The sequence below is a fragment of the Temnothorax americanus genome, unplaced genomic scaffold (assembly GCF_048541705.1).
Source record: "Temnothorax americanus isolate GAGA-0224 unplaced genomic scaffold, ASM4854170v1 Scaffold74, whole genome shotgun sequence".
Lineage (NCBI taxonomy): Eukaryota > Metazoa > Arthropoda > Insecta > Hymenoptera > Formicidae > Temnothorax > Temnothorax americanus.
In genome coordinates, this window is record NW_027509797.1 from 666,090 (window position 1) to 689,531 (window position 23,442).

Consider the following 23,442-nt stretch of genomic DNA (forward strand, 5'->3'; position numbering starts at 1 on the left):
TAGCGTGCTCGTCGATACCAGAACTACATACCTCGGAGACCGGCAGCGTTTTGTAAACACTTCCCTTCTGTTTCTTCTGCTTCTTCGGCGTGGTGTCGTACAGAAGCTTGCCCTCCTCCCTAGGCATTATTACAGACTCGTATCTTCCCCTGCAATGCTTGGGTGATCTGAATAAACGCGCGCCGTTATTGATGGTATCGGCAACCATGTCCCAATTGGGTGTGTGACCGGGCGAGAGGATCATCGTGTTCAGCGGTAAGCTCTGGTAATTCTGGATGGAATGCAACAGACCCCATTCCTCGTGGACTGACCAGTCCATCGCTTGATCCGGTTCTGGTGAGGTCTTGACGACGTGTGACGAAGTCTTCAAGACCGGCATCGGTGGACGCACGATTGCGCGATACTTGTACAGCTTCATGTCACGGCGCATCTTCATCAATGCTGGTGACGGACGATCGAAGAGCGATCTTGGTGCGTACACGGACTCCTCTTTGTGCCGCATCATCTTCGCTGGTCGACAACCTGCGACAAGAGCAACGTTTAAGCTAAAGAAGTTCGAGCCAAAGAAGACAAACATACGTAGCGAAAAGTTGTTAATATTTGGTCATTACTACAATTAAAGCGTTGAAAATATAAGCTAATTCGGTTGCCTAAAGATTTATTTTCTTCATATTTATTACAATTACACAATTATCACTATCATAACAAGTTATAAGATAGCAACTTTGACTTACAATTAGTTGGCTTTAAAATATATGTGTATCGATCGCCATTAATTTATTAAAGAAAAAAATAATTTATATCATCTACAAACTGACTCACCATCATCAGTGATTTCGATCCTGCTCCTGTTTCGTTCCTTCTTTACGTAAATCGGTGGCAGCTGAGCCTCTGTCATAGGGATATTCTCATACAGAAATCCGAGAGAGTAATCGATATACACATCATTATCCGTTGTAGGAGGAGTCGGCGGGCACCACATCTGGAAGAAGGTTTGATTAATCATACTCTTCAGAGGACAAGATCAACAATTTAATTCTCTACTACTCTGCTACATTTCATTATTAATTGAAAAGATGCATTTTTATCTATCTCCAGAAGTATTATATATATATATATATATATATATATATATATATACTTTTTCAATCTCAAATGTATGCTGCATCTATTTAGCACTTCTATAACGAATAACTGACCTCCTCTGTCACAAAATCATATGAAATTATTGCTTTTTATTCTTTTACGGCATAAATAATAAAGCAAAAGATCAATAAAATATATCAATTATTATAACGCAAATTATAGAATGTAATTAATAAAAAATAAATGAGTAACACAATATACACTTTTCATTTTTCGTAAATTTGTTTAGTACTTAAAGGATAAAAATCGTATTATTTTGTACTTACTGGCATTTGCTCCATCGTGTGTTCCGACAACCAAATCTGCAAGATGTTAAAGTTATACGTGAGATATCATGCAATTCACGAGAGAATTCTTGATCCCATCATGAAGTCCGTCTCTGTATTCGCTAAATTTAAGATGTGCTATCGACACGTTTTTACACAGTAGCTTTAACTTTCGTGTAACCAACACCTTGAAAATTTTACCTTTAAATCATGAATAAGATTAAAAACTGAATTTCATTAATTAATAATATGACGATAATATTGATATATATAACAAAAATATAATAATAAATAATTTCGAGACTACAGAAAGACGGACTCGACAAATAAGCTTCCAACAAATAATAAAAATAAAGAAAGAGAGAAAGGAGGGCAATATTAATCTCTCCTGTATTTTCGTTCATTTCTAAAGAGATTAGAAAAATATATAATAGGAGAAATATATAATAGAGAAATATATAAATTCAAAAAACTTTTAGTTGTATAATATCGAGACACGAAATTTTTCGCGTTATTCAATTATAATAGATTTTAAATTATAAATTTTGTTTCGAAATAAATTCAAATATATTTACTCAAAATAATCTAACTTTTTGAGATTATTGATTGAATCGAGTTTTAATCTTTAGGATATATTTGATGTTAAATCTTAAAAAGCTGTGGTAATCTCAAAATTCTAAAAAAACGTAAAATTTGCCAAAAGATTTATCATAAAAATAAAGGATAGGGCATCCGTAGACGCTCAAAGGTTCTCGTTCCTCTCATTCTAAAAATAATATCCTGAGAAAGAGTTCTTCACGATATATTCCTTTACATCTATTACTGCGTCATTTACTTTTACGTATGCTATGTACATATACGGAATGAGAGATACACATAGAAAACGCATATAAATGCCACAAATAGACGCAGTAACGTATAACATATCTCACTCATGTGCCTGCTCATATCTTGTTGCGGACTCCAAGTTTGGAATGGCAAAGGCAGTGTTTTGGTGCCATTTTAATGGAACAATCTTATTGGAGCTCTTTTTCTCTCTTTTCTTTTTTTACGCGTACTATAAGGTACATGTATCTTCTCGAAAAATGTGCGGTCATGATAGCCTTGCCACACCAAACTGACATCGAAAGAAAAAAGTCGTTTCTTCACGTTAAATCGCGATTAAATATAAACAAGCACATTGAGCTGAGAATGATTTGACACCAAAACGGAACTGAACCTTTGATCGACACAGACTTGGAAACGCATCAAGAAATAAGGGTACACATTTCGACATAGCAAGGAATATCTCGTTTATTTTTTTTTTCTTCGAACTCTCGCTCGATCATACAAAATACAGGCACGCAACTTAATTATTACTGTGTGTATGTGTGTGTGTGTATGTGGCGGGAGGAGGCAAGTGAAAAAGGCGAAGGGAGGACATCCTTATGCATACACAATAATATTAATATAATATATATATGCATAATATATATTATATATACACACACATATATATAATATATATTATATATACATAATTATAATATGTATATATAATATAACAATCAAGTCATTGTTCTGCGAATTACGTAGCTCAAGAAGCGGCACGATTAAAAACCTTTTCTCATTTTGGCTGCCTCGATACCTTTTTCGAGTACTAACTGAATCATGCAACTGTCCATTATTTCAAATAAATTATTATCAGAGCAAATCTTTTCCAGACTCAAGTAAAATTCAAATTGCGAAAAATAGAATGGGATCGAACTATGCGCTTCGTTCTATACTCTTTATATTATTCTTATCACGTTTCTTGCTCTTAATTCCTGTCGATATATATGTGTATGAATAATTTAGTGTGGCGCACTAGAGAATCGCACTTGACCAACATCAGTTCGGTTCTCATTTCTAATATAATACACTCGTCCATTTCGCTCATCACGCCGTTTATATAAATCGCTAGGCATATGTGACTGAAAATCTGCCTCTTGCTGCCTGCACCTTCCCATGCATTTTAAATATTTAAACGAAACATATTCGCATAAGAAAATAAGGGAACAAGGTAGATTCAAGATCGTGGAAGGTGCAGCCAAGAGAAACGGATCCACTTGATATCTTTACAACGAATAAAAATGAGATGAGGGGGTAGCGAGCCAGAGTACAATTTACAACGCTACAAATATTACACGTGTATTATCCGGTATAACCCGGAGGAAATACATTATCGTAATTATATCTTGATTATGTACAAGAGGATGCGTACTCGTGTCCCACATTAACGCCGAGCGTGTCTATTTTATTCTGTCTCATTTTTCTCATGCGGAAAGCATCGTTTTTTTCGCTTTTAATTGTTTTCACGTAAACTATCCTCCAAAAATTTCCTTCTGTCACATTTAAAATTTGTAATGTAACTTTCTTCATAAGGAATTTTTCTCACGTGTAATGCTAGAGTTCATCTGAAACTTTTCTCATATATGTTTCTTATAAAATTTCCCTCCCATAGAAATTGTACACGATTATTCTGAAAGGAGAATCAAATAGCCACTGAGCGATAAACGTAAGATAAGTACGGGCAAAAGACGCGTTATCAAACGCGCGATTAATTACAGGCGTTTCTAAAAACCAGGTTTATAGATTAGTCCTCATCTCATGAAGCTTCTTATTTCATATATCCCTCATTAGAATTCTCTCAACATTTATTATTAACTTAATTATTAAATAACAATTTCTCACGCTTACTTTTTATTTACTTTCAATTTCTCTATGAGAAATAAGCTAATAAATAATTAAATAAAAAATCTAAATAATAACAAAAAATCAGTAAATTGATCTAAATTAAAATATGCGAGGAACTTTTACAGTTCTATCATAAATTTTCAGACAAAAAAGAAAAAGAAAAACAGGATATTTTGTTCTTGCAGTTCTCATTAATTGCTGAATAATTTTCTTTTTTTTAAATTAACTTTTTAATTTTATTTTTACTTATTCCAAAAATTTTTTATATTTTCTACAATACATTATAATCAGTTTTTTTCTTTATACAAGAAACGAAATTTATTTAAGATGCATCTCAATCAGGCCTGGACAACTTCGAGCTCCACGATGCTTCTCCTTTTCCATCCACGGAGAGTGGGGGAAAGGGGTTTCTTCGCTGGATAAAGTTTACCAGGCATGACTAACTTCATCCAACAATGGAACCCCTTTCCCCCATTCTCCGTGAATGAAAAAGTAAAAGTGTCGTGACTTCGGAGCTTCAAGTTGACCGGGCTCGATCTAGATCTATATACAAAAAAATAAATTCTTTACTTTTCAATTCTGTACTTTTTTCCTTCTCGATGTTATTATGCAAATAATGCACAAATATTAAAAAATGTGCGCACTTTTATTTATCTCATACTGAAAGAATATTAATGAAAGAAACATCGAGATAAGAGTATCACGCGACAAATGCTAAGCATAAACCCGGCATCACGCGTATAGTAGGCGAATAGCAGACGCAGTAGTAGAGCAGTAATGTTTGACTGACTGGTCAAATAGCAATTGCATTCCCGATAGAATAACTCGCGTCGTCGATTACCACAATGATACTTCAACGTGGCTCAAGATATCGTGATGCTCTTCAGCTTTTCGGACCGTGTCGTTGCGATAGAGGAGGAGGAGGAGGACGAAGAGGAGATCTGCGAAGAGCGAGGTCTCTTCTGCGACGAATCCTCATCGCTAACATCGTTAGAGCCGTCCTCGTCTTCCAGCGAGTTCAGTACAGTTCTGGCGCGCTTTGCTTCCCTACGCAGCCTCCTGGACTTGACGTCGGACGAGTCGCAACCCTCGTGATCGGCCTCCTGTTCTTTCAGCGAGTCTGACAATCGAGTGGAAAGCTCTTTATCCTGGATCTTCGTCTCGCAATTGACGTTGGATTTCGACTGACCCGATGAGGCTTTATTGCTGTTATTCCTCGTGTCTAGACTGAGAATGGCCACGACCTTGGCCGTTCTTTGAGGCTTCTCGTTGGACAGCGATGTGTTCGCAGTGTTCTCGCTTTCGCTACTCGTCGACGGGGTCCGCATGTGCTTAGCGCTCGTTTTAAGTCCGTTCCCGGAAACGGGAGAGGACAATGATGACGATACTGACTTCACCGAAAGGGCGGAATTCAAGAGCAATCCCGAGCGCGTTACCCTGGATACTTGTTCATTGCTGTGACTGATCGATATGCTAGGTCGGGGTGTGTCCGGACGGCGTCTCGCCGGACCCTCCTTCGAATCCGGTGGTTTCATCGGCGGTATCGATCTACTACGTCTGAATAGCATCGGAGGACCCAGCAGGCCGTTGTCCTGGCACTGCTTTGAGTTCCGGGTCGCGCACTTCTCGACTCGACCAGGCAATACCGCGTCGGCTCTCGCAGAAAAATTCACGGTCGCTACGGACCTCGTCATCGGTCGCGGAAGAGGAGTATCCGGTCGTCGTCTCGGGGTTAATTTCGATGAACTTTGCGTCGTCGTCTCGTCACCGCTAACTGGAAGTAAAGGCTGCGTCCACGAGTGACTTGCCGATCGCGTGATCCTGCTCTGTTCTGCAACTGGATGCTGCGAGTTGTCGGTTCTTCGCGTTCCCTGGCCCGTTTTCGTCTGCGAACTATTTTTATTTTCCGATACTAAATCGATGTTGTCGTTCATCAATCGCGCGTTACTTTCTTCTAAATGATTGACAGTTGAGGGAATTTTTGAGCTGCGAGTCGTTACACCTCGCTGAACCGTGCTATCTACTTTTCGTATCTTGCATTTATTGGGTTCGTTTAAATATTCGTTTTTTGCCAAAGGCATTAAAAAGTCGAGCGCATTCGATGCTATGTCACTTGTTTCTTTTTCCGCTACTTGCGGTAAAGCGTTTAAATTTTCGTTTTTCGAATTGAGTCTCTGATCAGACTTTTGCACCGAGTCTATCGCTGATTCGGCGTCGTCATTAGCTTCATCGCAATTGTTCTTGTCTTTATTATCGACCGCGTTACTATGAGCATCGTCAGTATTTACACTAGTCTTAGAATTTTTCTGCACAGTAGAAACGCGGGATATCGCAACCGGTTTAGAAGCCGCGTCAACCGCATCAGGACTATCGTTTCGCAACGATTTAGAACGCAAAAGAGGAACCGAACGACTCGAGAGTGATTCGACGCTCCTGTCTGACTCTTTTGGCGCGGCAGCGGTCAATTTCCCTCGCACGTTGTTACACAAAGAATTGGCTGACGCACCGAATTCCGACTTAGACTTGACCATCGTCTCTTTCGGACACTTCAAGGATGCATCCGGCTGTACCGTGCTCGGAGGAGACCGAGAATCCCTCGCACTGACATTCACGTCGAGATTCTCCGCGTCCTCATTACGATTTACGTCAGGCTCAAGCTTCTTGTAGGTCGTAGATAGTATTTTATGTGAACACCGCGTCACCTGAACGGAGCATACTGTGATTAAATTAGTACCGTTCGTGATCTTCTCGTCATTTTTTTCTTTCTCTTTTTGAACATTTTGACCGTCCATTACATTATCAGAGGTTGATTCCGCTGTTTTCGTTTGATTTAATTGCGTTTTGGCAACTGGTGTTGTTGAATCTACCTGATCATCGACAGATTGCTCTGCGTCAGAATCAGTAACATGTTGCTCCACTCCGTTCGAATCGATCGAGGACACGAGATTGCGGTCGTCCTTCTTTGGATCTTTCTTGTCCTTCGACGAATTTTTGTCAGTCTCCGTCGCTCTCGTCTCGGTGATCTCGGTTTTGGGATTCTGGTCGGAATTGGTGGATACCTTAGCATTCGCGTTGACCCGAACGCTTCTCTTACGACACAAGTCAACTGACGAGGAGAAGGTTTCCTCGGACTTTGCGCGATGAAATTTCTTGCGCTGCCGTCGAAAATTCGGCTTTACTCCGGGCAGGATCGGGCTTACATCCAGAGTCCAGAGATTGATCTGAACATTCCCACGAGATCTAGTGCGTGGACTGTTTAGATCGAAATGATTCCGGCTGCACGACCCAGAACCCGCCAAGCGGCATTTCCGTCTCGAGAAACCTCCTCCTCGTTCGGAATCGTCGCGATTGTTCGCTCTCCTGTCCTCGTTCCCTTCGTCGGCCTCCTCCTCCTCATCGCTCTCTTCTCTTTCTCCGTCTCCTCCTTCGTCACCCTCTCCTTCCTCCTCCTCGCCCTCATCTCCTTGACTCTGACTCTCCGTGTGACTCGATTCTTCATCAAGACTATCCTCGACCACGTCTTCCTCCTGTGACTCCGAATCCGAGTCCGATTCAGTACTAGTAGTTTCGTTTTCGCTCTCCGACGACAATTCGCGCGCGCGTCTCTTTCTACTACTGCCACGTCTACGCAAACTTCTTCTACTCGGTACCATTAGCCTCTTACTAACTAATCGCTTAGAACCGCCTTTAGCGGCAGTGCTATTAACCTGATTCTGCGCATCCTCGCGGCCAAATGTCAGCGGCTTCTCGTCGTCGTCAGCAAGCCGCATGCGTCGCTCCTCCTCCTCGCGCAGTGCCCGCAACCGGTCCAGCTCCCACTCCTTTTTCTGCTCCTCGAGCTCCCGTTCGGCTGCGGCCAATTGTGCTGCGGAGAACGCACCTTCGGACTCCTCGACAAACCTCATGGCGTACCGTTCGATCGGAGTCAGCTAGATAGAAGATTATAGAACCATCAATCAAAGTTAACATTAAATATTACGTGACAAACGGCATGAGAGATAAATAATACAATAGACAAAGTAAAACGGAAAACGAAGGCAATGTAACTGGCCCAGCGAATCGACGAGATTTCGAAAAACGTTTAACCTACCTGAGAAATCAGATTCTGAACTTCCTGTTCCGCCTTGCTGACCTGCGTATCGTCTTTATCAGCTTCTTCCAGCGGAATGTTCTCATCAAACTCGGCAAGATCAGCGACAGCTTCTGCTTTCGCGGTCTTCGCAGCCTGAACATCAAGATCTTCCTCAGCAGCGGCGAGAGCGCTCTCAAGAGCGCCCATCGCTGCCTTTTCCTCCGTATGCTGTCCTGAAAGACTACTCTGAAACGTTCCTCCTGCCACGTCCTTGCTCCAGGCCTTCTCTCGATCACGATTTTGCTCGAGCACTTCAGCCATACGCGCTGATGCATCGTTCTCCGTTTGATCGATGTTAAACAAGTCTTGAATGGTGGACTGTAAATAACCTCATTGTTACACAAAAAGTAAACTAAATATCTCGTTTTCAAGAAACTTAATATATTGCCAAAGACACTGATAACAATACTTCGCAAATCAAAACATTATTTTTCAGTAAATACCATAAATTTTGTTAAGCTTAAAGTAGTATCGTAATTAAAAAAATATTTTAAACTAATTATAAAACAAATAAAAGAACTTTCCTTAAAAACTTTCATATTTCTTGTGAAAGTGACAAAAGATAATTATTTCTGGCTAATAAATAAAAATAAACAGTAATATAATTCGTTTAGGTCAAATTCTTATCGAGCACTTACACTTTTGAAGTACGCAGTGGTGAAATTGCCGCCTTCAATAGCGAGGTCTCCTAGCAATCGTTTCTGATTAGCCTTTTTCAAAATGTTCTCTTCAACAGTCTTCTCACTAACTAATCTGAAATGTAAATCATTATAGTCCTTCATTATTATCCTCTTGTCGTTACATACACTAATTCAAACTGCCTATTTTTACAACATGTAACAGAAATTATTCTAAATATTTATTTTTAATATAAATACAATTAGATATTTTTTTATCAATAAACTATCCTACGTTTTAAAAATTATTAAGTTAATTTTTTCTATCATTTATATTATTAATTCACGCTGTGTACCTGTAGATATGTACATCCCGCGTTTGTCCTATTCTGTGGCATCTATCTTGCGCTTGGGCATCCATTGTGGGATTCCAATCGCTGTCATAAAATATTACTGTGTCCGCCCCCGTCAGATTCACGCCGACACCACCAGATCTCGTCGATAGGATAAAACAAAATATTCGTTTATCGCCGTTGAACCTTTCCATCAAAACCTGCACATAGAATCGTGATCTATTGAACCCATTAATATCTTCCATTTAATTTTGCAATAAAAATGTGTCTTGCAGGTATAAAATTTTCTGTATTTCTTGTTACGCTCAAAAAATTAATCGTTATATGTATACTTTTCCAAAACTTCAGCAAAATATTAATATGCTCTCAATAATTATTAAAATTTCAAACAAGATCAACAGTTTAAAGGACCGTCTACAATAGCCGTAAAAGTAAGACGTAAGCAGTAAGCTATTTGACTAATGGGATTTTTACAATTCAAGAATAATCGACTATTGTTGGTCAATAGCTTACTGCTTATGTCTTACCGCATTGGGAATGGTTAAACTGCGATACGCTATCTGGTGGCGAAAACAGAACTAAAAAGAGTAGGTCGCCGGCTGCCACATAAATAAATCGACTTAAAAACTATTGGACCAAACTTGTATTAAAACCATATAAAATAGGGGTAGACGTTTCCGGGGAGTACTACAGACGGTATAGTTTTTCGTTCGCTTGTTTCTGGAAACCGCGTTTTTTACGTTTTTTACTCGTAAGAATTAGAAAAATTAAAAAAATCGGTTTCCAGAACATCGGTAACAAAAAATTACACACTCTATAACACTTTCTGGAAAATTCTACCCCTATTTTATATACTTTTGATAAAAATTCGGTCCAGTAGTTTTTAAGTTAAAAACGGCCGAACATACACCACCTGTAAAAATTTTATATAATAGTATAGAAGAGTAGGTCGCCGGCTGCCACATAAATAAATCGACGTGCGGCATGAAGGCGCCGACGTGGTAAACGTGCATATTTCACTTATGGGCAGTCTCATTTTACGTACTGAACGCTATATATATATATATATATATATATATATATATATATATATATATATATAGAAAAATGTCCTGACTGACTGACTGACTCATCAACGCCCAGCCCAAACCCCTGAATCGAATTTTTATCAAAAGTATATGAAATAAGGGTAGAATTTTCTGGGGAGTGCCACTATGTGTATAGTTTTTTGTTACCAATTTTCTGAAAGCCGATTTTTTTAATTTTTCCAATTTTTCAATTAAAAAAATTGGAAAAACCGGTTTCCAGAAAATCGGTAACAAAAAACTATACACATAGTGGCACTCCCCGGAAAATTTTACCCCTATTTCATATACTTTTGGTAAAAATTTGGTTTAGGGAATAAGCATATACGATACGTCATATTGTAGAGTGACAAGTGACGTACTCTCTCCGGCCATTTTGCCTTATGACGTCACGACCGCCAATCCCAATACTCTTACGGCTATTGTAGACGGCCCTTAAGAGTTTAAATGTTCGTGCAATAAACTGCAATATTATAGTATTTTGTTAATGGCACATCAAACTACCTGACGTTGATCCACCCTAGTGGTGCCGTCCAATCTCAGATATATGTGTCCATGGAAATTCAAAAAGGCTTCTAATACGTCCAACATTCTGGTCATCTGTGTGAATATGAGGACCCGATGATTTCCAGATTTTAGCTTCCTCAACAGACGATCCAGCGACTGAAGTTTGCCGCAATCATACTGGATCAGTCTGGGATCAGGAAACTGTGTGAGCATAAGGCCCGAAATCGGATGGAATAAAGATAATTTCGGCGACAGTTGCCGCTGCAATTCGGTCCACAGACGCTGCTCGCCCCACAGCTTGTGCGGCGGTGGATGAGACACATGGAACCGAGGTACTGGCGCGCGTACAGCTGGCACGTAGACTACATATCTGCAAGTATATCGAAAAACAAGGAAAACTTTATTCAATTCCAGAAAAGATAGCGATCTAAATGGCAAAGACTGCAGAATCTTCAAAAGCTTAATTTCAAATAAACACTACTTTGATAGAATTGTAATTTTTGAAGTTTAAATACCAGAATATTTAATATTGAAAATTAAGGAAAAATAATATCTAATTAAATGTTTGTTAACAAAGAAGGCTTAGTGTGAAATTATTCTGGATATTGATTACACTTATAAATTATGTCAGATATTAACCTTTCAAAAACCTCTTTAAGTTCTTCAACAATCTGCTCCGTACTTTTGATAGCTTCCGCGAGCGCTTCCGTGTGCGAAAAGAACTCTTTCCGAGTACGAATCTTCTCCTTACTTGTCGCGCAATGTACCCAACCATTGTGCCAACGACATGCTGTCGTGGGTTTGCCGATTCTCAAAGCCATAAACAGATCTTCACCGTAAAGCGGACAAGCCGCGCATCTTCGTTCGTTGATATTTGCCAAGAGATGCAATTTAGCCTGTCTCCTCTGCCTCCTATCCTCTTCCAATTGCGGCTACAAAATAATAAATTAAAATTTTCTGTTAATTGAGTGCACCTAATAAAATAATTAACATTTAGATGTAAAATCCATTAGATAAAATTGTAATTTTGTTTATTTTTTTGTTAAAAATAAAAAGAAAGAATAAACTATAAAGAAGAACATGATAGAAGCGGCGAGTACCCACGAGCCTTAACGCGAGTTCTTTGAGAGTTAACTATGCTATCAAATTCCTCAATTATTCTTAGAAAAGATTAAATTATTAATATCTATGTTTAATTACCAAATAAAACTCGGATTTCGGCTGTTCTTTACTCTGTGCCTTCGCGACCTCTTTTTGAGCCTGTCTGTGGACAATACCACGTATCGACTGTGGTTGTTGCTGGCTGACTGTCTGCTGGCCGTTATTTCCGCTTGGTGACGATTGCGAAGCGGTTACGTTCAGAGGAGGTACCCTCATGACGGGTCGGCCGCTCGGAGTTGTCACTATTCCACTGACGACCTTGTTTACTGTCGTGGCACCCGACGTAGACAAACCCATCAGCGATTTAGACAGCACCGTTAAACGCGGTCCGCTCGATGTCATGACTGGAAACGAAACTGTCGATACAAAATGTGTTACTTCTTTTTTTTTTAATCCGTTGGTTACTGCTAACAAGCTTACAGAGTTTACGAAAATAATGATGAAAATTGTAAGCAAATCGCGGAAACAAACCTGTGTTAGTGTTCTGTTGACTCGGCGTCAGAATGAAGTGTCTGCCGGTAGAAGTTTGAACGAGTTGCGCGAAACCGCTAGGCACTGCTATTCTTTGGACGGAATCGCCTTGCTTGACCGTGACGGTCTGTGTCGTTAGTCGTTGAATGCCATCTCTGATGCTAGCGTTTCCTACTGTAATCCTTTGCGCGTTCGTCGCTGCTGTGGTCGACGTCACAGTGGTACTTTGCGGATTGTGCCCCAATGTTGCCACAGGAATAGCTATTTTATGAACATTTATATGTTATACTTTTTATTAGATACAGTTTTGATATATTTTATTATATATATTGTTGCTAATAGATTTGTTATCACTTATATAAAAACTAATTATAATTAAATTTTTTCGAAAATATTCAGACGTTATTGTATTTTCAGCAAAATGTAAATAATACGAATATAAATATAATAAAAAATATATCCAAATATATTACGCAATTCACTTTGATAGACTTTGGATATATCGTAGAGCATCAAAAAACATTAGATCCATATTTCTTTTAACTGCTTAGCTCAACGTTTGAAAGGTAAAACATCCCTTTAAAAAAAAAATCGGTTTTTCTCTTTCGAACCGACTATCCCCGAAACTATAAAAAATAGAAAAATTTTCCAAAAAGAAATTGAATGGCTTAAAGAGTACCTTAAAACAATGACAAAACATTTTTTTTAATTTTTATTTTTTAATAAAAAAATTTTTTTTTTTTAAGGGGTGTTTTACTCCCTAAACGTTGAGATAAGTAGCTAAAAAAAATATGGGTCTAATATTTTTTTATGCTTTATAGTCTACATATCCAAAGCCCATCAAAATCAGTGAGGGACACTTCCGACCGTTCTTTTAGTTATTAAAAAGATTAAATATTTTAAGAATGTGTCCTTAGTTCTAGAATGCTTATAAACGGTAAGATTATAAACAAGCTGGCCCAAGGAATAATTATTCTAGCATCACTGCAAGAGTAATTGCCTAGCGAGAAATTCACAGCGACAGTCACTGATCTATGATGCATAATAAATTCGTATTAATTTTATGTTTATATGTGTATAATCACCCAAAATATAATACAAAGAAATTAAATTAACGATATATTCGGATATATCACAAAATTATAGATATAGATATAGGAACATTAAGAATGTATTACGCCTATTGTGGGTTAAAAAAAAGTCTATATCAATCAAAAGAGTCTATCTTTATGAGTTACAAGCAATCAAAGGAGAACAATTTTTCGCGAATTAATTCACATTACATTTATTTAACATGTTTTACACGGAAAACTAAATAAAAAGTATTAATTAAAGAAATTCGAATATTTTTTTATGTAAGAGTAAAAAAAAAAACGTAATGAAAAACGATTGAGTACAGACTGTAAAATTTGTTATAAAGTAACATATCGTACTAGTAAAAAATGAGTTAAAAACAAAACAAAAGTCGCTTACCTTTCACGCTACCCTGATGCGGCACCAGTTGCAGGGAATAACCTTGCAATTGTTGACCACCCGCGACTCTCAATGTAACACCTAAGAATAAAAAGTTGTTGAATTTCGTGTTTGAGTAATAATATGAATGTACACACATTGACTTTAAATATATCAATTAAATCGCTGAAAAATTATAAGAAACAAAATAACTTAAAATTAATGAAAAATTTACTTAATATAATCGGATGCATTAACGGTGTCTCATGTCCACATTCACAAGGAAATTTTCAACAATTCAATAAATTCAATATTTTTTTGTTCTTTGTGAATATGAAGTAGTTGAACAATACAATTAATCATGTAAATGTAGAGTCACTTCTTAAATATATAAATTATATATAAAAACATTTAATTAAATATATAAATACGCATCTAATGTCAATGCATCTAATTAGTCTTTCATTAATTTGATTATTCACATAAATTTTAACGGATTCTTTCTTCTTTAATTATAACTAATAAAAATATCTTCTAAACATAAAATTACAATTTGTATTGCATTATACATAGATAATCCTGTTAAAATGCTTCCCTCGTAGCCCGGGATAAGGGTTTTCTCATGTGCGAGGTTTTCTCGAGTGCGTTAATCTTTTCATGACCAATAGAAATATTTCATTTCGGTTATTTCCTCTCTTTATTACCATAGATTTGGCAACTAAACTCCAAATAAAAAAGTATAAAATCTCACAACTTTAACATAATTCACAATTTAAAAAATGTTGCAATTCTATCATTATTTTACTTATATCAGTGCATTTGTTATCTTGTAACAATACTAACACATACATATGTTTTACGTACATACACAATCAATATATTTTATTTTTTAAATAATACTGGTACAATTATTATCGCTAACTTTGAATTCTTTAATATCGGTACCTATTTTGAGACTTGCAAAATGTAATTTAATTACTAATGATAAATTGGCCATAAAAATGTTAACGACTAACGCGATAAGATATAATAATCTGGACCTACCTTGTCCCGGACCACTCTGGCTGGTATTTAATGACTTTATCAAGGGGGACGTACCCACTCTTGGCGTGGGTAGTACGCCAGCCAGATTCTTTAGCCTGGTCTGCGTTTGCTGTTGTTGCTGTTGCGGCTTCGCTTGATTTGATAATCTAACATTGATCTTGATCCTGCCGGATGGACACCTTGGCGCCGGTTCTGGTTGGCTATCTATCTCCTCGATAAGCTTCCTAGGCGTCCGCAGACGATTCACTCTGTGCGCACCGAATGCACTGAGCGTCATCTCCAGATTTAACAGCAAAAGATTCAGGCTAGACAGTTGGATGTGCTGCAAAGGCAAATCACAATTTGCAGAGATAAATAAGTTGGTTACTTCAGTTTTCAGTATGCAGTCAATAAATCAGAAACGCCGTGAATTTGCGTTCTGTTGTTTTTACCTTAAAGGGATCGTAATCAAGCGCGCTCCAAACTAACGAAGCGGTCACAAACTCGATTGCTTCCATTTGGAATGGCGATACAGTCGGTCGCACCTCGAACAAGTTCGGATGATTACACACTTTTCGTAGTTGCATTAATACATTAATCACACTCAACAGATTCCCGCTGGCGAGCGTTTCTTTCGTCCTTTAACAATATAAGATAAATCAGTGTTAAATGCAGGTAATATCCGTAAAAAATAAGAGAAGAATACTTTGTATTCAAATGTAAAAAGCTTTCAATTTCCAATCTATCATTAAAGAGTTCACTTACTTGGCTCTCGACATAAAGTCATCATACAGAAATCTCTGACGCTTCGACAAACGGCACATAACCACGTGCTCATATTTCTTCGGCAATTGCTTTTCCACTTCAGTTTTTAATCGTCTCAAGAGAAATGGCCGCAACACCTACGGAGATTGTAATTTATTAAATATATTACATAAAACAATTAAATGTATGTGGTACATCTAAGCTACTAATAAAATTCAAAGTCCTTCAGTAATATTATAAATTAAATTAAATAAGGAAAAAAGAAAAAAATGAGAAGGTAAAAAAATTACGTACAGACCTTATGCAGACGACGGATTATATTCTCATTGTATTCGCTGTTCCCTTCAATCATGCCTGTGACAGGATTGCTAAACCACTCTTTAAACTCGCGATGAGACTGGAAAACGTTAGGCATAAGAAAGTGCATGAGCGACCACAGTTCCATCAAATTATTTTGAAGAGGTGTGCCGGTGAGAAGTAATCTCCTGCAACAGATAAACCGAAAAAATATAGTGATGTTTCAATATAAAACAATTTCTATCAATTTTAATTAAAGTGATGAAACACAATCAGTATAATAGTCTAAATTCATTCCTTTAAAATTTAAAAAAAAATTAATATATATTTTTTACGATTAAAAGTTCAAGAAATTTCGTAAAATTAATATATTTTAACGTGCCTTAATGTTTCTTTACTTTAAAACTTGTTTTAAAGCGTGAATTAAACTGTCATATTTAACGGAATTTCAATGCGACAATGTTGTAATAAATTAATTACCGTTGTGTCTGGAAGTTTAAAAGCAACTGCCATCTCTGAGATTTAAAATTCTTGATATTCTGCGCCTCGTCTAAGATAAGATATTTCCATTTTTTCCGTCTAAAGCTTTGGTGATCCTGTATTACTAACTTGTAAGACGTAATGCATATATGGAAGGCGTTTGGTTTTGTCCAGCCTACAAAAATAGAAAAAAAATGTTAAATTTTATGACAATTGGACAATTACCATACGATTATAATAAATAAAACAATAAATATTAATTGTTTCTCCAGACAGGATTCGTATGTCAGATAATGATCGATTTTTGACACGCGAGTTTTAATGGAGAAAAGAATTTTACTATCTCGCTGATTAATAATACAGACATTGTCATTTCGAACTAACGCCCGTTGTCGGCAGCGAGTAAGATAATTAGATAGCTAAATAATCGCAGTAAAATCTTGGAAAAGAGAGAGAGAGAGAGAGAGAGAGAGAGATACATGTTTTAAAAAGTTGTATGTAAATTACCCGTTCGCTTTTGTTTTCTCTCCTTCTGTGTGCCGTAATATGTCAGTATTTTAAAGCCGGGACACCATTTTTTGCATTCCATTTCCCAATTGAGCATTACAGAAGTCGGCACGATTATAAGATGCGGTCCCCAGTTTCCCTTCTCGCAGGCTAAATGCGCCAACAGCGCAATGGTTTGTATAGTTTTACCTAGACCCATCTCATCAGCCAAAATGCCGTTTAACTTTCTGTCGTACATCGTGACAAGCCAGTCCAATCCTATGTGCTGATATTCCCGAAGAGAGTGTTTCAGAAGAAAAGGTATTTTAGTGACAACCTAAAAATAAATATAATGTTATTAAATGTATTTAAAAAATACAGGTATAGAAAAAGTGGTCTTAAACAAACATAATTTACGGAAAATTTTTCTCGTTTAAAGATTTGTAATTCAAAACAATAATAAAACATAATAAAAATTGATAATGGTAAAATATTCTGCATAATGTATGAATTTTGTAATTAATAAATTTGTAGTGATTATTTTCAAGAATAAAAAATAAATGTTTATTCATGGAAAAATTTATCACTGTTAGTTTTCCTTTCGTAAATGATGGTGAGCAAAATTGCTGCTTCATCACCTTGGATTGAAAGGATTCTTTACCGAACATTTGAATTTCTTGATACCTGAAGGAAATGATTAAAAGAAGCAAAAATTTGTAAATACAAATTTTCACTAAAAGCAATACTTGATAAGAAAAGTATTTCTTTCTATATGTTTTTCTTTACATATAACATACATATAAATACATAAATAAATAAATAAATAAAAAAATATATATATATATATATATAATACTTATATAAGATTTAATAAAATAAAACGCAAGTAAACTTACACTAGTAGTGAGCAATGTATTTCCCTTAGGCTGTATGCTCTCAGCCAATGCGGCAACGTTATCCATTTCGTTATGAGCGTCCGAATGATCGTTTTCTGTGATCTGGTAACAAAGAATAATCAAAATAATTTTCAAAGAATAATTTTCATAAAAAAAATTTTTCACAGAGAATAATTTTTTCAGACAAATGCCTCATTTCACAGCACGGATAGCAATTGAGATAAATAAAAACCAAATATCTCATACTGTCAGTAGATGGTAAAAGTATCATCACTGTAATAATTTATATAAATAAAAAAATTTTCATATAATAAAAACGTCTTTTACAAATTGAAAATATCTGTACATATACATAATGGTAATGAAAAAAATTAATTCAAGAACAAAAAATAACCCAATCAGATCTCAACAGAAAAATTAATTTGTAACGATGATTAAGTAAACTATATGTTTATAATAACATTCAATTTAAAGTAAATGGTCTTCATTATATTGTTATATAAAATAAAAGAAGACTCACTCTACTATCCGATTGTTTTTCCGTAGAGAGATCTTCGAGAAGAGATTGAAGTCCCACATCTGCCTCGGTATCACTTTGAGTCCTAGTCTCTTCCTCATCACTATCGCAATCGCTCTCTTCGCTCTCACTTTCGCTGCTAGTTATTTGGTCTTCGATTTCCTGTACTATTTCCTTGTTTTCTTTATCCGTATCTAAATAAAAGGCAATGACATTGATTAAATCAACTAGCTCTATTCCTTTAACAATAATGTATAATCTCCGAAATTTTCTCAGACAAATGCCTCATTTCACAGCACGGATAGTAATCGAGATAAATGAATACCAAACATCTCATACTGTCAGTAGATGGTAAAAAGTATCATCACTGTAATAATTTATACAAATAAAAAAATTTCCATATAATAAAAACATTTATATAAATGATCAAAGATAATACGAAAGTTGTTTTCTTTAAGCCGCTTATAACTCAAAAACTATTGATTTATATATTGTTTTTGTAGACTAAAACAATTCAGACATTCAAGTAGCGCATAAAATAAAAAAGATAAAAAAAGCGTGCTTGATCTAACTTTATACAAAAATAGATATTTATAAAAAAAAACTTTAAAAGATCTATTAAAAAACTCACCTTCGGCCTCTTCATCCACGTCCATCAACATGTCCGACATATTTGTATATTTGGCCGTGAGTTCGTCGATAGACATTTCATTATCAGCCTAAATAAGTACGAGCATAGTTTTATTTAAGTCTGACAAGAACAATTTGCGATAATCACATGATAATTTCTCAAAATAGAGAATCATGTACCTTAAGTTCATCGAGCTCCCGCTTATGATTGATTTCTCCCTCGAGCCTTTCCTCTTCCATGATAGTATCTTCTTCGTCCGAGGATTCACCGGATGCCGCGATAAAGTCCGCATCTGCATCAACTGCTTCCTCATTTTCCTGTAACAAAAATCATAACCTCATTTTATTTTTTAATAGGTAAATCTTTAAATAAGCGATAAGTTTATAGTTCTTTAAAATTGGAATTGTCACTCTAATTTCAATAATAATTTTAATATATAAAATACGTTAAGTTTTTATCAATTTATATTATATATAAATATTATACAAGAAAGATGACGTATATTCAAATATTTATTTTACTTTGGAGAAAAAAACATACATTTTGCTCCTCTTCATTCGTCGCGCTTTGCGGCGATAGACTTCTGTTACGATCTTCCAAATAGTTTGATGGTAAGTCCTTTAGAAGATCTTCCAAAGGTATTTCCGATTCTCTTTTTAACAACTCCACTTCCTCCTTGTGATTAGTCGTTAATTTCATTTCCTCTTCGGCCTTAGCTATGGTCTCTTCGTCGTCATCTGAACTCTGATTTGGCTGGAATTCCTCTGTAATAGAATGTTATACAATAAAATTAGATTATTTATACAAATATAATGGTAAATTTAAATTAATTAATTAATTTATATAATATTTAATGTATGTAATTTAAATCAATCTATGTATACAATAAGCCTCAAGTATTAATTTATGCACTACGTAAAGCTTAGAAGTTCTGCTTAAACTGTGAAGCACATGTGTTTTATTATAAATTATAATAATTAAAGTCATTGCATATTAAAAATGACAATGTTATATGTCATGTAATTATCAACTATGCAATAATTATATATTTAAGAGATCTTAAATTTTGTCATGCACAATAATTTTGCATTTTCAATAATAACGGCATTGAAGTGAATGAACATGTTAATGTGTGTTAATAATTACATGCATTAATCAATGCACATTTATTTTATCATAAATAAAAGTTAATTATATTTTATTATGTAAATTAAACGTACCGTCAGAATGACATTTTCCCAATGGAACCGGCGAAGAGATACGTGAACTATTTATGGAAGCTGGAATACTCTGTGGACCGTCGGTCTTGTTGAGACCCTCTGTCAGCCACGTGGAATATTTCTCCGTTTGACCCACAATGAAATTTAAATGTTGATCCAACGCCTTCTTTCGTTTTTCTTCTAGCCTCGTCTGCTGCTTATACTCCACCAACTGTTGGCAAATTGCAATTACGAGAGTTATAATAATGAGGAATTGCTAATATTGTTCATGGCTACAGTTTTACTTTGTTTTTCTTTATTATAATAATTCTGTCAATACCTATTTATCTCGCACTTATAAAATTTATTTTTAAAACGTGTAAATGTTATGTTATGTTTAAATGTTGTTACTAATTGTTAATAAGAAATGTTATATATTCGTATCCAAAGACATTTACGATATTTCGGGTTTATCTAATTGATATATGTGTGTAATTCTCAATGCGAATGTCCTGCGCTAATACTTTGGTTGAATTTAGAGGAAAATAAAACAACCATACACAATGCGCAGACTTTGCTGTTCCCACAACGAGCACACGCTTCCGATAAAGATACATCATGAAGGTCGGCTTAATTAGTGTGGGGTAGAATAAAGCTAAATCAATGTAGTTTTCATAAAAAATAATGTATATAAACAAAAATTGTTTTATTGAACTAAATTGATAAAAAGATTGATTGCTCGATTCATCCAAGTTTCTAAATGTGTAAATTTCAGCTGTTTGCTTACTTTCTCGACATTTGTCCAGAAGGTTTTGATCTCCTTGGCGACCAAGCTGGCGATCTTCTTCAACCGTAGCTCCTGCGACTTCTCAGCCTTCTGCGCCTGAATCGCCTTTTCCTGAAAGTACTTTTGCACCATTCGCGCGCATTTTTTCGCTGCCGCCTTTTTCCATTTACGCTCCTGGGCGAAATCAGCAGCCAACCAGACCATTTCCTCCAGCAAGTAATCCCAATGGGCCTTGGTTCGGGTCGGTTCTTGCACCTTGGGCAATCGCCGTTCCGACCATAATCCCTCGCGTTGCAACTCCTTAATCCTCTGCACTACGTACGCCTCCTGTATCCCAATAATCGTAGCCATTAGCATAAAATTTAAATATATAAAAAATGCATTTAATCTTTGCAAAAAAAAAAACATACAATACATATATAAGTTATTATTAATATACATATTAACAAAATAATTAAATAAAATAAAATTTTTTTAAAACATGTTCGATAAAAATAGAAGAAAAAGTAAAATCCATTAAGTAATAATTGACTCGTTTTTATATATATAAATAAAATAATAATAATAATAATAATAATAATAATAAAAACAAAAAAACTAGGAAATTATATCCAGATGATATGAGCTTACATTTAAATGAGACACGTAAACTGTTTTTTTACACCGCACAAAGATTGAAAGAGATAGTCATGGCAATTACCTGCCGCAGTTTTTCCGCAATATGCTCCGGATTGTTCGTGATATCACAGGAAGTAGTTATAGTAGTGGGTGTAGACAACTTAACGAGCTTAACGATAGGTTGGGGACTATTGAGCGCAACTGTTGTTATAGGCGTTTTCGGGGTTGCGACGGTGGTGATCGACGGCGACGATTTTTCCACCACCTGACTCGCGGCCGAGGTCGTCGGTTTCGACGAGTCTGCAACCATTGACGTTCCACCTGAAACGATAACATCGCCTTCAGATCGCTATAATAAATCACGTGTATTATAATACATAAATCAAAATGTAAATCGAAGAGCCAGATGCAATAACAGCGTATGCTATTCAAAGATACTTCTGTATTAAATTAGCAAACGTAGACAAGTATTATATACTTCACGCGAATAACGGTTCAATAGATAGGCAAATGATAATACTTTGACGGCGTAACTCCACAGGAGACAGGCAAGAAACGAGATAATATACACATCCACACGGTCAAAAACAACAACAACTAAACGCGAGAAACAAAAACACTTTCAAATACGTCAATTAAAATAAATCGCTTTTGTGCATGAGACGATATACATGTGTATACATGTTATAGTCAAAGCCCGAAACGCGGGCATTCCTAGGATTGACTAGTCAATCCTGGGGAACGACCAAACGTCTTGGTCAAAGCCCGAAATAAGTTTTGCGTTTCGGACTTTGACTAGTCAATCCTAGGTGTGGCTTAATTCGGACTTTGTGACTGTTAACAAATAAAATCAAGATTTTTTTTTACTAAATTAAGTTCTTATTGTTCATAATGTAGCTTTTTATTTACGTTGTAAAGCGAAATTATAAAGTACATGCATGAGGGGGGGGGGAATGCAGGAGAGAAAAGCCTTCCTGTTCACGTGCGCTCACGCATGTAAGCCCCCTTGCACTCCTCCATGCATGTGCTTTATAATTTCGCTTTACAACTTAGCATGTACTTTAAGTTGTAAAGCGAGGTCAACGCTGTCTACCGGCGGGGTGGGTACGGGGGAGGGGGAGGGGCGAAGGCCCCCTCCCTTGCACCCTCCCCGTGTGTGTGTGTGCGTGTGTGTATGTGTGCGTGTGCGTGTGCTTTCTACGCATAATTAAACTAAAGAAACTCCCAGCGTGAGCCCTAACTGCTTGAATCGAGATGCTTGGTTATTCTGCACGATTTAACTGTTTAATGATTTTTGTTAAAGCAGGGCACATACACACGTGTGTATGCCCTGCTTTAACGAAAATCATTAAACATTTAAATCGTACAGAATAACCAAGCATCTCGATTCAAGCAGTTAGGTCTCACGCTGGAAGTTTCTTTAGTTTAATTATGCGTGGGAAGCACACACACACACACACACACACACACACACACACACACACACACACACACACACACACACACACACACACACACACACGCACACACACACACACACACACACACACACACACACACACACACACACACACACACACACACACACACACACACACACACACACACACACACACACACACACACACACACACACACACACACAGAGACACACACACACACACACACACACACACACACACACACACACACACACACACACACACACACACACACACACACACACACGGGGAGGGTGCAAGGGGGGAGCCTTTGGCCCCCCTTCCCCTGCACCCACCCCGCCGGTAGGCAGCGTTGACCTCGCTTTACAACTTAAAGTACATGCTAAGTTGTAAAGC

The 23,442-nt window shown here is 36.5% G+C and overlaps 1 protein-coding gene and 1 non-coding gene across 8 annotated transcripts in view; both read right to left on the reverse strand.

Annotated features, from left to right (window-relative positions):
- Dom (domino helicase) overlaps positions 1-23,442 on the reverse strand; it is a 38,812-nt gene that overhangs the window by 7,379 nt on the left and 7,991 nt on the right. For 3 of the 7 annotated variants that reach the window (XM_077422851.1, XM_077422850.1, XM_077422854.1), the window contains 23 exons: positions 21,687-21,925; positions 20,987-21,313; positions 20,221-20,431; positions 19,541-19,764; positions 19,180-19,317; positions 19,001-19,088; positions 18,373-18,563; positions 17,853-17,954; positions 16,978-17,293; positions 16,471-16,645; positions 15,992-16,178; positions 15,694-15,830; positions 15,381-15,567; positions 14,950-15,271; positions 13,927-14,007; positions 12,454-12,714; positions 12,022-12,338; positions 11,461-11,753; positions 10,819-11,191; positions 9,233-9,429; positions 8,898-9,012; positions 8,218-8,577; positions 2,680-8,056 (listed from right to left, as the gene is read on the reverse strand). In XM_077422851.1, the coding sequence (XP_077278977.1) occupies positions 4,991-8,056; positions 8,218-8,577; positions 8,898-9,012; positions 9,233-9,429; positions 10,819-11,191; positions 11,461-11,753; positions 12,022-12,338; positions 12,454-12,714; positions 13,927-14,007; positions 14,950-15,271; positions 15,381-15,567; positions 15,694-15,830; positions 15,992-16,178; positions 16,471-16,645; positions 16,978-17,293; positions 17,853-17,954; positions 18,373-18,563; positions 19,001-19,088; positions 19,180-19,317; positions 19,541-19,764; positions 20,221-20,431; positions 20,987-21,313; positions 21,687-21,925 (7,907 nt within the window). In that variant the 3' untranslated portion in view covers positions 2,680-4,990. Of the gene's footprint in view, positions 1-31; positions 523-822; positions 983-1,412; positions 1,449-2,679; positions 8,057-8,217; positions 8,578-8,897; positions 9,013-9,232; positions 9,430-10,818; positions 11,192-11,460; positions 11,754-12,021; positions 12,339-12,453; positions 12,715-13,926; positions 14,008-14,949; positions 15,272-15,380; positions 15,568-15,693; positions 15,831-15,991; positions 16,179-16,470; positions 16,646-16,977; positions 17,294-17,852; positions 17,955-18,372; positions 18,564-19,000; positions 19,089-19,179; positions 19,318-19,540; positions 19,765-20,220; positions 20,432-20,986; positions 21,314-21,686; positions 21,926-23,442 lie in introns of those variants that run through there. The other 4 variants (XM_077422856.1, XM_077422855.1, XM_077422852.1 and 1 more) reach the window with 3 other exon arrangements.
- LOC143906686 (small nucleolar RNA snoR639/H1) lies at positions 20,708-20,845 on the reverse strand. Its single transcript, XR_013259611.1, has one exon. It is a non-coding gene; the product is annotated as a small nucleolar RNA snoR639/H1 (small nucleolar RNA).